General features: G+C 35.5%; 1 protein-coding gene across 15 annotated transcripts in view; it reads right to left on the bottom strand.

Annotated features, from left to right (window-relative positions):
• The window catches only part of PXDNL (peroxidasin like), a 480,152-nt gene that overhangs the window by 90,353 nt on the left and 374,786 nt on the right, over positions 1–15,013 (bottom strand). For all 15 annotated transcript variants that reach the window (XM_058444093.1, XM_058444094.1, XM_058444096.1 and 12 more), the window contains 3 exons: positions 12,842–12,998; positions 2,435–2,543; positions 535–692 (listed from right to left, as the gene is read on the bottom strand). In XM_058444093.1, coding sequence (XP_058300076.1) covers positions 535–692; positions 2,435–2,543; positions 12,842–12,998 — 424 coding nt within the window. The remainder of the gene's footprint in view (positions 1–534; positions 693–2,434; positions 2,544–12,841; positions 12,999–15,013) is intronic.

Below are 15,013 nucleotides of genomic sequence, written 5' to 3'. Positions count from 1 at the left end.
TACTATGTAGATGTCTGGTTTTAAAAAGAAATACACAAGAACTTGGATATACCAAAAAAGAAAACAACAACAACAACAACCAAAAAAAAAAAAAAACAAAAATCAAAAGAACTGGGGAGGGATTATAAATATTGTAAGTGGTAGAAGAAATTTCAAGTAAATTCACTGAATGATTCAGGTGATTGCAAGGATAAGTAGAAGAATATTCCCCTGGTAATAAAGCATTTCTCTATAAGACACAATAATATCTTTTACATTTGAAACACAAGTTCACTTAATGTAAGTTCCCTAGATTTGTTCTCTATATATATAACTGTTAAAAGTTGAGACAAGTTTGAATATATATTTATCATCCCTACTTTGGAATTACAGTTCCTATGAGAAACATCTGCATTTATTTGGTAAAAGTAGTGAGTAAATTAATTTCTAAATCCCATGATATTCTGGAGATTAAAAGTTCAGTGTCCATTGCTAAGGTGGTGGTCAGTTTTGCTCTGGGCTGTAGGCTGAGAACAGAATGGCTTTGTGGCTGACCTTTGCCTTCCAAGTCCACAGTGAGCCCCTGCTTCACACGTTCCCGTATCAGCTGCAGCGTGTGCTCAAAAATCTCCCCTGCTCTTGCCATTTCCACAATCAGTGGGTCACGCGGGTAATGAAACTGAGCCAGCAGATCACTGGAGGTGTGAGGTTTTCTGCAAATGACAAAGCACATGATTCTTTACAAGGCAAAACAGCAGAATCCATGAAGCTTGCAAATACTGTGCATTTAAAAAGGCATTTCCCAAACGTTTGAGAAGAATGAAAGCTCCACCACTACAATAGAGGCTCTACAGAGGAGCTGTGGGTTCTTTTCCTATTTTGCTAACAACTTATTCCAAATGTTAGTTCCAGTGCTGAACTCAAAAATATATATTTTTAATGAATGGGTGATTTAAACAATAGTTTTATGCAGTAAACAACATGTATGGTGGGGTTCTAAACTGGAGGGGTCGGTTGATTAGTGGATTCTAGGGGCTCAGTAAACCTTCTGATGTACTATGCAATACTCTCGGTCTGCAGGACTTGGCATTTTGTGTCTTCTCTTTCCCTGAGTGTAATCTCCTAGAAATTCCTCCTTGCCTTTAGAATCCTCCTCAGGCCTCACTCTCCCTGTAGAGTTTCACTGAGAGCTCTGACAAGCTATCACTCGATCTTCTCTAGTACTCCTGTATCCTTAAATATGTCTCTTATATACTCAGTAAAATGTACTTGAATTGCTGACATATTGTCTCCTCTGCTAAAGAAAGAACTAGGTTACTGATGAGATGTTGACCTATTATTTATCTTGTATCCCAAATACCAAGCCCACTGACCAGCACATAATAGCAGTTTATGCACATTTGTAGAACTGAACCAAATATGTTAAAAAGAAATTTAAAAGCACTGAGAATGTGAAGCAAACTGTTTTAGAGACTTTGGTCAATTGAGGCACATCTCATCCTCTATGCCTTGAATCTTAATAACTTGAGGTCACAGAATAATAATAATGATGCTAATAGCTCACTTTGGTTAAGCACTTTCTATTCTCCAGGCACTGTTGAAGCACTTTTTACATATTATCTTATTTTTTCTTCCTAGCAAGCACATCCATGAATTAGATCCTACTGTTATCCCAACTTTACAGGCAAGGAGCCTGACGTACAAAGACATTAAGTCACTTGCCCCAGGTCACCCAGACAGAAAGTAATGAAGTGAGGAATCAAGAAGAGAATATAAATCGGCTGCGTGGTTCTAGAACACACATGCATGACCACAAAGCCATTCTATTTATGGATGTGCAGGAAGCCAGAAGAGACTCAATTTGGGATTTTACGATGTCCCTTTTTGACCACTAACTGCAAATACTGAATATATACTTTATTCAATTATGATGAAACCAACAATCATTTTTTTCTTAACGCATCCTGATGTTACAAACACAGAGAAGTTAATGGGATTGGAAGGTTTCACTAGTCCATGAACATTCCAATTCAAATTAAAATAATGTAAAATGCCAAATATCCTAAACATAATGTTTGTCGTAGGCTCCCAGTTTATACCGAGGTGTGTTCAACTTGATAATCATTCTCAATTCACACATTGCAGGACCACTGCATCTGACACTGTTTGGTGGATGCTGAGGTAACCCAGCCCATTGCCTAGTGTCTATTGTCAGCCCGTATAGCATGCACCTTTGGCATAAATTAATGCCATTTAGATTCTATGGGGAAGAAGTTTCCCCTTTTTTAGGGTGAACTGATAATGATGGCTAGCCCAGATGGGGATGCATACACAAAGACTAAAGAAAGCACTCTTTTGCAATCTTATGCAGTATAATGTGACTTATGGAGATGATAAAAACTAAGTAGAACAGAAATCAAAACAAGTTTTCAATCTACATAAAATAAATTCTTACTGTGAAAACAAATATCTTCGTGTGGAGTTAATTGCACTGTCAACTCTCTGTACAGCATCAAGAATGGAAGATTCAACAAAGTCATCGCCAGCTTGTCTGTCCTGTATAGCTTTGAAAATCAATTCCATGATTAACAATATCAAACAGAACTTGAAGTTAGGCATGATATGATATGAATGGCATTACATTTTTAAATGTAATGCCATTACATTTAAAACCTCTAAGACAATGAAAATGTTATACAATATCTACATGATAATGCCCATTGCAGAGAGGTAGGTAATTATCTTGAAGCAAAGCTTCATCTAACAATAACAATGTTATTTAGGGAATTAAAGTATTCCAAAATCTAGTAAAGCTATGTAAAATATTTCCTTTTGAACAACGCTGATTCACGCGGGATCCAAGTTTGTCAGCAATTTGTCATCTTGGAGAAGGTATGAAATACCTATCTCTTCAGCCACCTTGCTTTAATGTTAAACATTAAAGCAAAGTAAATATTCTCCCATCCCACAGAGGCTTCTTAAGGCAAGAATTGAACTCTCAATAAGATTTATGGGAAAATTAACTTATGCTTTTTTTATAGCTCTCCAACATGTGAAAATACTGCAAAGTTGAATCCTGTAGACAAAGGAAGCTATGTACTTACAGCTGATTATTTCCAATCTATTGAATCTTCTTCAAATAATGGTTTAAGAAGCTTAACAGTAAAGGAACAAATACTAAATAAAAATAATTACGAATGAGTATTCACAGTTCATATCAGAGAAATAATCAGCACAGTATCTAGTTCATTTTTGAGATACTAAAAGTACAGTAACATTTTATATGACACAGACAATGAAAACAATAACTTTTTAGCACTGCTAAATATTGAAAGCAAAAGTCAATATAGCTTTAAATGTTGAGTTTGAAAATAATGTCATTTAGGGAAGTAAAAGTGATTAAAAACTTAAATAGTAATAGGAAGGTATTGTATGTATTATCCAAAAGAACTCACAATGAAGTAATTAATATAAGCCTAAGTCAAGGTGTTACCACAATATAGTATGATGATATTATATATGTATATATCTATATATGTGTTTCTATACATATCTAAGCGTATATATTTGACAATAGATGGGTCCATATAGCATTCTCCATCTAGATATTACAGGAAAATTCCTGTATATTATGACCATCTATATACCCTAGATTTTATTGTCTTAAAAAGACCACCAACACAAAACAATTTTAAGAAAAAAAAATACCAATGGTATGGAAATATTATAAGGAAAGAATAAAATTCAGGACCATACTGAAAATCCTTCTTGGCAAACTAGATTATGTGCAGCAATTGTGAGTACGTAGGTGGCTCCACTGTCAAGTCATTGCAGCCTTTATGATGACCACAAGATTGAGGCTCTAAATGGCCAACGTTGCCTTTCCTAGTCCAAAAAATACATGGGATTGACCACACATTAGCTAAAGATAATTGAAAGAAAAAAAAGACAAAAATTGATTAATTCAATTGGATGAAATTAACAATTTCAAGTAAGAACATGAACAAAATAACTAATAAATGACACAAATAGCTGACAATATTTGCAATCTCAAACTCTGACGCAGAAATGATATTCTGTTTCATACAAAGAAACCTTATAATACACAAAGAAAAAAATATATAGGCAAGTTATAAAAGAGGAAAGCTCAAAAGTTAATAAGGATATAACATGCTCAAAATCACTTGTAACCTCAGAAATGAAAAAGTGTCAATGAACTACCATTTTATGCTTATTCTAGCAAAAATTAAAAAGCTGGTTAAAGCCAAATTTTGACAGGAGTGAGAGTTCCTATAAATCCTCAGGCAGCCTGATAGGACTGTGGAATTGACACCTGTTTTGGGGATTGTATTTAGAGCCTTTTTTTGGCGGGGGGAGATGGCGGTTGTTACTTTGTAAAATTGCATATGCACACATCCTCTCATCCAGCAATTTCAATCCCATGCATATATGCAGAAAAATTATAATTGAAATCCACAAGGGTATGTTATGAGAATGTTTACTGCAACTGTGTGCAGCAGGAATTGTAGAAAGTTGGTTGTACAGCAGTGGAAGTATGGGTGTATTAGTCTGTTCTCGCATTGCTATAAAGAACTACCTGAGACTGGGTAATTTATAAAGAAAAGAGGTTTAATTGGCTTACGGTTCCTTGGGCTGTACAGGAAGGATCACTGGGGAGGCCTTAGGGAGCTTACAGTAGTGGCAGAAGGTGAAGAGGAAGGAAGCACGTGTTACATGGCTGGAACAGGAGAGAGAGCAAAGGGAGAGAGGCTACACAATTTTAAACAACCAGATCTCGTGAGAATTCACTCATCATCACAAGAACAGCAAGAGGGAAACTCACCCCAATCACCTCCCACCAGGCCCCTCTTCCAACATTGGGGATTATAATTGGACATGAGATATGGACGGGGACACAAATCCAAACCATACCAGTGTGCAAGGAAAATGTGGTGGATGTCCAATGTGGAATGTCATACAACAGTTAGAATTGTCTGGGCATACATGGATGGACACGTAAAAGATGCTTAAGGTAAAAATTAGAAAACTAGAAAGAGATTACCATAAAATGATCCAATTAAAATATATAATATTGGATGTAGTATAGTTGTTACATATATAGCAAGGATGAAGAAAGCAGAGTATGGACATAAAAGGTAATGAATTAATTAGTTAACCAATTGAGTAATCAATCAATATGATTACTGTGATTATGAGAAAACAATACTATAAATATAGCTACATTAGTCTCCTTATGTGTTCAAAAAAAGTCAGTAGGAATGAGCCTACTTAATTTACTTTTACCTTAGAAATAAAGAAACTAAAATCAATCAAATCGATCTGCACTGGCATGTATGACTTGATTATTTAATCAACATATTAGCTTTTTCTTTGTCCCTTTTACTCCTTCACTTTTGGACCTCAAATACAGAAAGCAGCATTAACTACATGCTTCTGTTTGTGGCAAGTATTGTCATTGGGCCACTGCATCTGGGACAAGATATGTTATCAAAGGTCTACTTGGATTTGGAAGTAAGAAGGTTGTGTGCTAGGACTGAGTTACCGTACAGGACATAGTGCTATTGAGATGCCAAAACTTAAAAGGCTATTCACAATGGTGGACAGAAGTTGATATAAAGTATAAATTTCAGGAAACCATCATTTAATATGTGAATGTGAACTGGATTGATATTTTTGCTTTTATTCTGTTTATAAAATTGTTTTGCTGTTATAGTTGTATAAGATTTACAAGCATAGGGATTTTGCAGCACTTGTCTTCATCTTTTAGCTCATCCATTAAATGGAGAGAGCAAGCCTTGCTCAGCACAGAGCTCAGGGCTGATGTGATTATCAGATAGCAAAGATACGCAAAGTTCTTTTAAAACCGCATGTTGCAATGCACATATAAGGTGGCTTTCACGATTAATGTGTTTTAAACCTATAGGCAATCTGTATCCTCACATGATTATCAATTGATACTGTGTTATACTGTCAATACGATTTGCTATTTATTTACATGAATCAGAAGTCAACCAGTGTGTAAAAGTGAAAAAGAGAAGAAACTTTTAAAAATGGAATAGTATGCAAATATTCTTTGAAATATTTAAACTCTAAACTACACAAATAGAAAACACATAAAGTTGTTCAGATTCTTAAAAGCACATTAAATATGTGGTATAGTCAAACAAAAACATTCTGATAATAAAGCTTTCTCGTTTTTATGTCAGTTACGATTTTTTAAGTTTATGTGGTTTAAGAGTAAACGAAAACTAACTCTTTTATTATTCATTTGATTTCAGTGTTGTTTTGTTTGATTTGGTACAAACTGCAAAAATATTTTTATAAATTTCTTTAGAACAGCACTGTGCTATGTAAGCAAATCCAATGTGTTGGGGACACATTAGAATTTAATCAATACTGTTGTAGTTATTTGTCTCAAAAATCTTCTCAGTTAATGGCTTCAGGAATAGAACAATCAGAGAATTCTGAGCATATTCTCCATCTTTTTATGCAAAATTTTACAGGAGTAGAGGGACAATTAGATCATTTTTCTTTGTTAAGTCTCAGGGTTAATAAAAATGAGAAAAAGGCTTCAGTATATTTACAAAATAAACATGTTTAAAGTTATTGATGCACATCTACTTGCAATCCTGTCCCTGCATCTATGAGGCTATCACCACTATTGATGGTAAAATCAAATGGTAATATTGAGTCCTTTCAGAAAAGGGGGAGCTTAGGCCACGTGGCCACTCACTGCTCTGCATGAAAGGCCTGGCTCTGGGTGACTTGGGGACTGGACCTAGAGATGGGATGCAGAAACAAAACAGCTGTGCTCCTCTGTCACCCTTGCTAAAAAATGCCTAGACCTCAATAAAGGCTGAAATTTTTTCACAATTACCAATTGGGTTTTGAGTATTTTTTATCCTCCCCCTTTTTCCCCTTGGGGAAGAAAATTAGCAGACTTATCATAACCAAATAGGTCTTACCATACTCAGTCTTTCCCTATAAAGAGTGATGCTAACACTGACACATATGAGGGCTGTCCTAGGACACCAGAGACATGTCCACAGCATACACACTGATGGTAATGACTGCCTTTATGAAGTCATTTTCTTTCAACAGCAGAGAATCTGTCTTACTCATCATTTTGCATCATTAAACATGGAAACCAATTCATTGCCCTGGAGAGCGCCACTGTTTTTTCAGAGACCGGAAAAGGAAAGGCACCATCTACTTTATTTAAGGTTATGGTGCTTATATTATGACATTTTATTTGTTTTCTTTATAATGTTTAAACTATTCAAACACTACAACACAAAAAATCTGGAAATGCTACTTACACATATTAAAATGTACACGTTAAAATTTTGAGAGCGTTTATCTCAGGATAGAAGTATATGCTCACTGTATATATTATGTATAAAATGGATGAGAAATGTGTTACCCTTAACATAGTTAAAGGTAATACAAATGTATGTGTATGTATACTGGGTAGATGCTGTTGTTTACAAAAATATTTCCCCACTCATTGTATTATTAAAGTTTGACAAAAATAAAATAGAAAATAAAATTAAAATCTTGGCAAGATAGCAAAGATTGTCATGTATCTCTTAATTAGTTTGTAAACTAATTTATACCCTATTCAGAGTAAATTTTAAAATGTAGTAAAATAGCAATTTAAAACTCTTCAATTACCAATTTCACTTCATTAATGTTTGAATAAATATAACTAATGAAAATATTTTGATATTTTATTGTCCACTCATAACTCTGCAATAACTTCAGTGACTTAGAAATTGATGTTTGTCTACACCATGACAAATACTGGGATTAAAATGTCAAATAATTCAAATAGTGAATTGTTTATGCAGAGTTTTGAAAAATAACTAGAACTCACAAGAATTGAATAGGTTAATTAATGTATAGCATTTGGAACACATGGTAAATGCTCTATAAATGTTAACTCTTTATTTTTACTACTGATATTCCTATGAGTTTAGTATAGGTTATTTCATTAACTTCAAAGAAAAGGTCCCACTAACCTAAAGTCAGCTAATGTAGCCTTAAATCTTCAATCGATTTAGTTTGATAATAATTTATTGGGTTAAGGATACAGTTGAAGTAGTGAATATTATGGGTGGGAGGGTAATTTGGAAAGTTACTTCCAAACCTACATTCAAAATGATGAAAGGCTGAGCCATAGAACAGGAGTCACATAAGGAAGAGAAGTGGAAAAGAAGCAATTTTAGGGAAGGAAAGACCAGGGAGGCACTGAGTTGGAGTAAGGGAGCTGGGGAGGAAGACAAATTGTGAGGGCTCAGCTTCCTGCTTCTGCTATGAAGGCATGCTAGGAGGAGACAAAGTCTTTGGGGAAACACCAGGGGTTCAGATTCGATACGTTCAAGATCAGTTTTTAACATGAGGAATTGCAAGGACTGTGGGTCCACCAAAATGAGGTGCCCCACAGACAATTAGACACTTACCTAGGAATTTCAGAGGCGATAACATTGCCTAGCATTATTTTCATACAATTTAAACCAGTATATGCATGTTACATGCTCCAAGTTTTTCATTTAATAAATTCTGGGTCATCTTTGCATTTTTCACTTTGTCCACATATTAGTTCAATGTCTCAATGGTAAGAATTTTATCACAGACATGCCATAAAGTGCTTCCTCATTACCGTTGCACTATTTTCATAACTATTGTTTGAATTCTATCATGGAAACATAGAAATTCTATGCCAAGAAATACTCTTGAGAGAGTTCAGGTCCACCTTTTTAAAAAATAAGAAAATCAATTCCAGTTATCGGTAAGGAAGTTATCCAAAGTGGCCGAGATCATTGAAGTCTGATGGCTTAACCCAGGGTTTTCTTCTCACTATCTCACACTTCTAATGTTTCATATAAATGTGTTGTGTCTTCAGTCAAACCGAATCATTTTCACAAGCATGAAATGAGTCTATACTTCACAGCACTTACTAGCACTTCGTAGTTAACATAGGGAGTGTTACAATAAGTTATTATTAAATATTTTTAAAAAACAATAAATATATAAATATTTTATCTAAATAAAATGTGTAGCATTTAGATACAAAATATTATCTAGAAAAAGAGAGAAGTGGGCAAATAAAATTAATATTTGCTGATATAAATACATTGACAACATCCTAAACAAAAGGATAGATTCCCAGGAAACACTGTATCAGTCTTACAGGTTATTTATGTAAACTGTTTACAAATCTATTAACTCTAAAGGGAAAATGAGCTTTCTGAAAAAATTACAACTGTGGAAATCTTTTTGTTCTTTTGCTATCATAGACGCCCTGCTATAAATATCAGTCAGTAAAATGTAAATTTTATATAATGCCTAGATGGTTGTGTACTTTTCATTATTGTGCATTACTTTCTATGGCTGTAATTCCCAATGTAAATTAGAAACTCAAAAGTCATGATCACTTACTTGTGTCATTTACTCCACAAATGGAATTACAACATTCTACAATAACTAAGTGGGGGCATCAAGATTGGAAAATCCTCCTGTAATGTATGAACTTTTCCTTTTAGTTATAATGACCTGGTGAATGAAAGGGTCTCAGTCATAAAACATTCAGAAAATGTTACTTTAGTTTGCCATATTTCCCCTTATTCCGCTAATTTGGGTTTTATAAACACATACACACTCCTTGTCTTGGATCTTAAATTTACTCAAAACTTTTAAATTTGTATTCTTTCATCTTTCTTTTACTTTATTAAAAAATATTTCTAACATTATGAAATTTATTTGGTATAAATTACTTTTCCCTCATATTGACATATAAATGCCCCAGAGACAAAAAATTTTTTCTTTGTTGAATAACATTTATTTTATTGTGTTATTATCTCCTTATAGCCTGTTTCAACACCATAGAACAGAATATCATTGAATGCTATCACTATTCTAAAATCTGGTAAATAAAGTGATTAATACATTTTACTGAATGTTTTACTTTTGTTTTGTTTTTGAGATGAAGTCTCACTCTGTCTTCCAGGCTGGAGTGCAGTGGTGTGATCTTGACACTGCAACATCCACCTCCCAGGTTCAAGTGATTCTCTTGCCTCAGCCTCCCAAGTAGCTGGGACTACAGGTAAGCGCCACCATGTCTAGTTAATTTTTTGTATTTTTAGTAGAGACAGAGTTTCACTATGTTGGCCAGGCTGGTCTCAAACTCCTGACGTTGTGATCTGCCTGCCTCAGCTTCCCAAAGTGCTGGGATTACAGGCGTGAGCCACTGCACCCAGCCTGAATGTTTTACTTTTAATATGTATGTATAATTACAATTAGTTAAATTTCTGTTAAAGAAGATGAAATTCTTGTGTTGGAGATTCTGAAATGTTTTTTCACTGTGATTACAGTGCTTCTGTGTATGTGGAAGAGCAAGATAGAGGGGCAATACAGAGAGAGAGGATGTTTGTATGTGTGTTTGTTTAATGGTAAAGATTTTTAGCATTTCTAAAACATGGTGATATTAATATAAATTCTGTAATAATTTTTTCCCAAACTATCTCAAGGGCATTTTTCCACAGGTCTCATACATAGTTGAATAGCAAAACATGAACTCCATAAATTTATAAGAAGCACAACTACCACAGATTTTAAATCAGGAAAACCATGAACTCATAGAGAATAGCAGAGTGAGACTAAGATTTTGTAACATTAAGAAATTTTAGGTCAGGTGAAGTGGCTCACGCTTGTAATCCCAGTACTTTGGGAGGCTAAGGTGGGCGGATCACCTGAGGCCAGGAGTTCAAGACAGGCCTGGCCAACATGGTGAAACCCCATCTCTACTAAAAATACAAAAAATTAGCCTGGCATGTGGTAGGCACCTGTAACCCCAGCAACGCGGGAGGCTGGGGAAGAATTGCTTGAACCCAGGAAGCGGAAGTTGCAGTGAGCCGGGATTGTGCCACTGCACTCCAGCCTGGGCAACAGAGTGAGATTCCATCTCAAAAAAAATAAAAAGCAATTTTATATGATAAACAACCTCTGACATTATTAGGACAAATATTTGCTGGTTACTAAACTACACTGTTACAATTTTAAGAATATTATTCTACAAAAGACATTTTTACAATATGGATACATTTTATTTAAAATACCTAGACCAGGGGTTCCCAACCCCAGCACCTTCAGAATAAATCCATACTCCTCACTGAGGTTTGAAGATCCTATGGCAGAGGTCTCCAACCCCCAATACTGGTCACAGCCTGTTAGTAACACAGCAGGAGGCGAGCAACAGGCAAGTGAGCATTACTGCCTGAGGTCCACCTCCTGTCAGATCAGCAGGGGCACTAGATTCTAATAGGAGCACAAACCCTATTGTGAACTGCACATGTGAGGGATCTAGGTTGTGCACTCCTTATGAGACTCTAATGCCTGATGATCTGTCACTGTCTCCCATTACCCCCAGATGGGACCATCGAGTTGCAGAAAAACAAGCTCAGGGCTCCCACTGATTCTACATTATGGTGAGTTGTATAATTATTTCATTATATGTTACAATGTAATAATAATAGATACAAAGTGCATAATAAATGTAATGCACTTGAATCATCCCAAGGCCATCTCCCCACCCCGGTCTGTGGAAAAATTGTCTTCGACAAAACCAGTTCCTGGTGCCAAAAAGGTTGGGGACAACTGACCTAGGCAAAATAAAAGCTCAGAAGTTTGATATTTCAGAATATGTAAGTGGAAGAATGTGGAAGTATTCATATGATAGGAAAATGGCAAATCTTTATAAATATGAATTGATAAGCTAAATCGATTTTTAATCAGGCCTGTGTTATGAAATATTATTGTACATAATAAAACAGTTACCCAATCTCTTTTATAAACCCATAAGGCCTGGAAAAACTAAAAGGTAAAAAAGAATCTGCAAAACCATATTTATGAAATTTGTTCATTTTTAAGGAAACTGAAAGCTGAGCAAAGCCCAAAATAGCACTCCAGATGCTTGTAGCTAAACTCATTTATTTCAACCGTGGATTGTCAATACAGCAAAAACTCCTGAACCCATTTGGAAAAAAAAGCAACACTAATGTCAGCTCCCACATGCAGACATGCTGTGCTTTCCTTCAATGCCTCCCCATGTAGAGAACACACCAGGCAATCTTAACAGCCTGTCTCCACTTGTAAATAACCTCAGCTGAGTTTCAGTACAGTCTACTCAAGTCTGCCTACAAATGGACTCTCCCATGTCCCTTGTGAACTAAATAATCAAAAAAAGAAAAAAAATATTTTTATAAGACTACAGTAAACAGTATTTTAAACAGTCATTATATATAATCAACCTGCAGAGGGTTCCAGCTATATAACCAGATTGATGATAGAATGTAAAAAGCTATGTCAATTAAGTTGGCCAATTATAAATGCCTGCAAACACTGAGATATTTGTTCTAGTGGTTGTAAAGTTTACTTGGGAGTTTGATGGATTGATTTCTAATTTTAAACTGGGATTAAATATACTAGGCTAGAGTACGTAGTACATGTTGAATTCCATGTTATGCTTCCACCTCCGGCTCCACTTTTTGGCTATAAATACATCTTGCATTCTGTAATTTTTGGTTTTTAAGAAAACAGGATATACATTTGCAAATCTTTGCTATTTATGTTCTTTAAATTGTTATTTTTCACTTTATATCCTTTAAGATTGTTGATATTTAAATTTTATTTTAAAAAGAATAAAACAGCTTTGATATAAACACACTTGACCAGAAAGAAAGTATAAGAGAGCATGATTAGTGAGGTCAGTCAGATAGGATTGGGGTAGAAGCTGTTCAAAGACAGTTATTTGGACGTTGTAAATGGAGCTACAGACACCTACCAGTGACTGTAAGAAACATGTTGGTCACAACAAGGCCAAATGAATTCCGAGCCACACATTCATATCTTCCCTGGTCAGGGAACCCTGCGTCGTAGATAGTCAGCGTGCCTTCAGCATCCACGTGGAATTTACCACTCTCAGTAATCTGCACACCTTCCTAGGGAGCAAAAAAGAGTTGTCACTGGATGGGTGTGGTTCCTTGAAAAATCATTTATTTACTTTTTTAAATGTGGGTTCATTTATTCAACAGACATCTATTGCATGCCTGCTGTGTGTCAAGTACTGGAGGAGATACATGAATCTAGTGAAGAGAAGGAAGAGAGGAAAAGAGGTTTCTAGGAAGTGTGGTTTTTCTCTCTGATTATTAAATATGATAACCAAAAGTTCAATCATGTAATTATTTAACAGAATAATTATTTTAAAATTATCACTCCAGTGAATGGATAGACACAATTGATTCATATATTGCTTACTGCTAAAGATAATTCTGACAACTACATTTGGTTGGGCACAGTGGCTCACGCCTATAATCCCAGCACTTTGGAAGGCTGAGGCAGGAGGATCACTTGAGCTCAGGAGTTCAAGACCAGCCTGGGTGACATAGCAAGACCCCATCCGTACAAAAAAAATAGAACAAAAGTCAGCCAGGCATGGTAGTGTGTGCCTGTAGTTCTAGCTACTCAGGAGGCTGAAGCAAAAGGGTTGCTTGAGTCTAGAAGTGTGAATCTGTAATGAACTATGATCATGTCACTGTACTGTAGCCTGAGCAACATAGCAAGATCCCATATCTAAAATAAAAAAATTAAAAACTAACAAGGAGAAGTATGCTCACAAATCCATCGTCTGAAAACATCAAAATATTTTTATTAACATATTTCTAATTTCCCTTCTATTTCTTCCTTGTATGTACTCATATGTTTTGTACAGCTACATTGATATGTATATTATATATATATACACAATTAAAAATATAAGAAGATAAAAACATTTTATAGGAGCTATTATTAAAGTGCATTTACTTTTAATTAATATAGATTTACATACATTTTCATTATTATGGAGTTAATTTTAAAAAGTAAAAGAAATTGGCCTTGTGAAATTGCAGTTAAAATGGTGTGCCTCTGCCCTGCCTCTCCCCAAAAGACTCACAGGAAACAGAGGATGGGAGATATTTTTTCAAAAGAACTCACACTCCAGCTATAGCCAATAGGCCAGAGTGTAACCATGAACGTTTAGAGTGAAAATAACATTTCACAGGTCTTCGGATTCTCACAGCTGACTTTACCCCATGCTCGAAAACAAGTCCAGGTGATTGGTAGCTGGTAACTCAGAGTAGGGAGTGAGAAGTTGCAGGGCACTACCAGGTGAGAGGGCGGATGAGAGAGACCAGACACAAGGCATGGATGAGGCAACCAGGTGCACAGGTCACAGGGCCTAGTGGGTCCCTCCTTCAGAACCACACCTTCCCTGCCTCAGGTTGGGCCACTACTAAATTTTCTTTCAAAGTTGCTCCCTTCTCCTCACCTATTGCCAGAACTCCAGACTAAATTTATTGCTCTGAAATATTTGCTTGGAGTCTCAGCAATCAGATGGCTTTTCAGCACATTCCTTATCTGCTTATGGTAGGGCGTTTCTATTGCTGGTAGCAAAGTATGCCAACTCATACCTTTTCCAAACTTGTGAGCTGAAGAGGACTGTTATCAAGAGTAAATGTGATAGTGTGTGTAAAATGTTTGGCATAGAGTCAGCACTCAATCAGTTTGTGATTAAAAGCTACCTTTTACAAAGTAGACGCTGAGATATTCTGCTGATGTGATTATATAATGATGCATGTCGTAGAGTGCCTAATAAGGCTTTAGAGACTGCTCAAAATGTATATTTTTCACGCTTTCTATTTTTAGCATAAAAATATTTTAATATATAATATCAAATTAAAAGGGGATTATAAAAATATTCAGACTAGTGAGAGGACATGAACCGAAAGACTCAAGATTGAGACCCCTAAACTTACCCTTCATAGAGACTGGCATGTGAGACTTGGCTACAGCACAGAAGAAGTCCTTGTTAATATCTGGTAGCAATAAAAATAAGCCAAGTGGTTTTGGAAAACAGCTTTGTAACCTTTCACAGATTTTATATTTTGTCAAAATGTTTCAAAAACTGACATTCAAG

Source organism: Hylobates moloch, unplaced genomic scaffold (assembly GCF_009828535.3).
Source record: "Hylobates moloch isolate HMO894 unplaced genomic scaffold, HMol_V3 SCAFFOLD_9, whole genome shotgun sequence".
NCBI classification, from domain to species: Eukaryota; Metazoa; Chordata; class Mammalia; order Primates; family Hylobatidae; genus Hylobates; species Hylobates moloch.
This window is presented reverse-complemented; position numbering and strand designations above follow the sequence as displayed.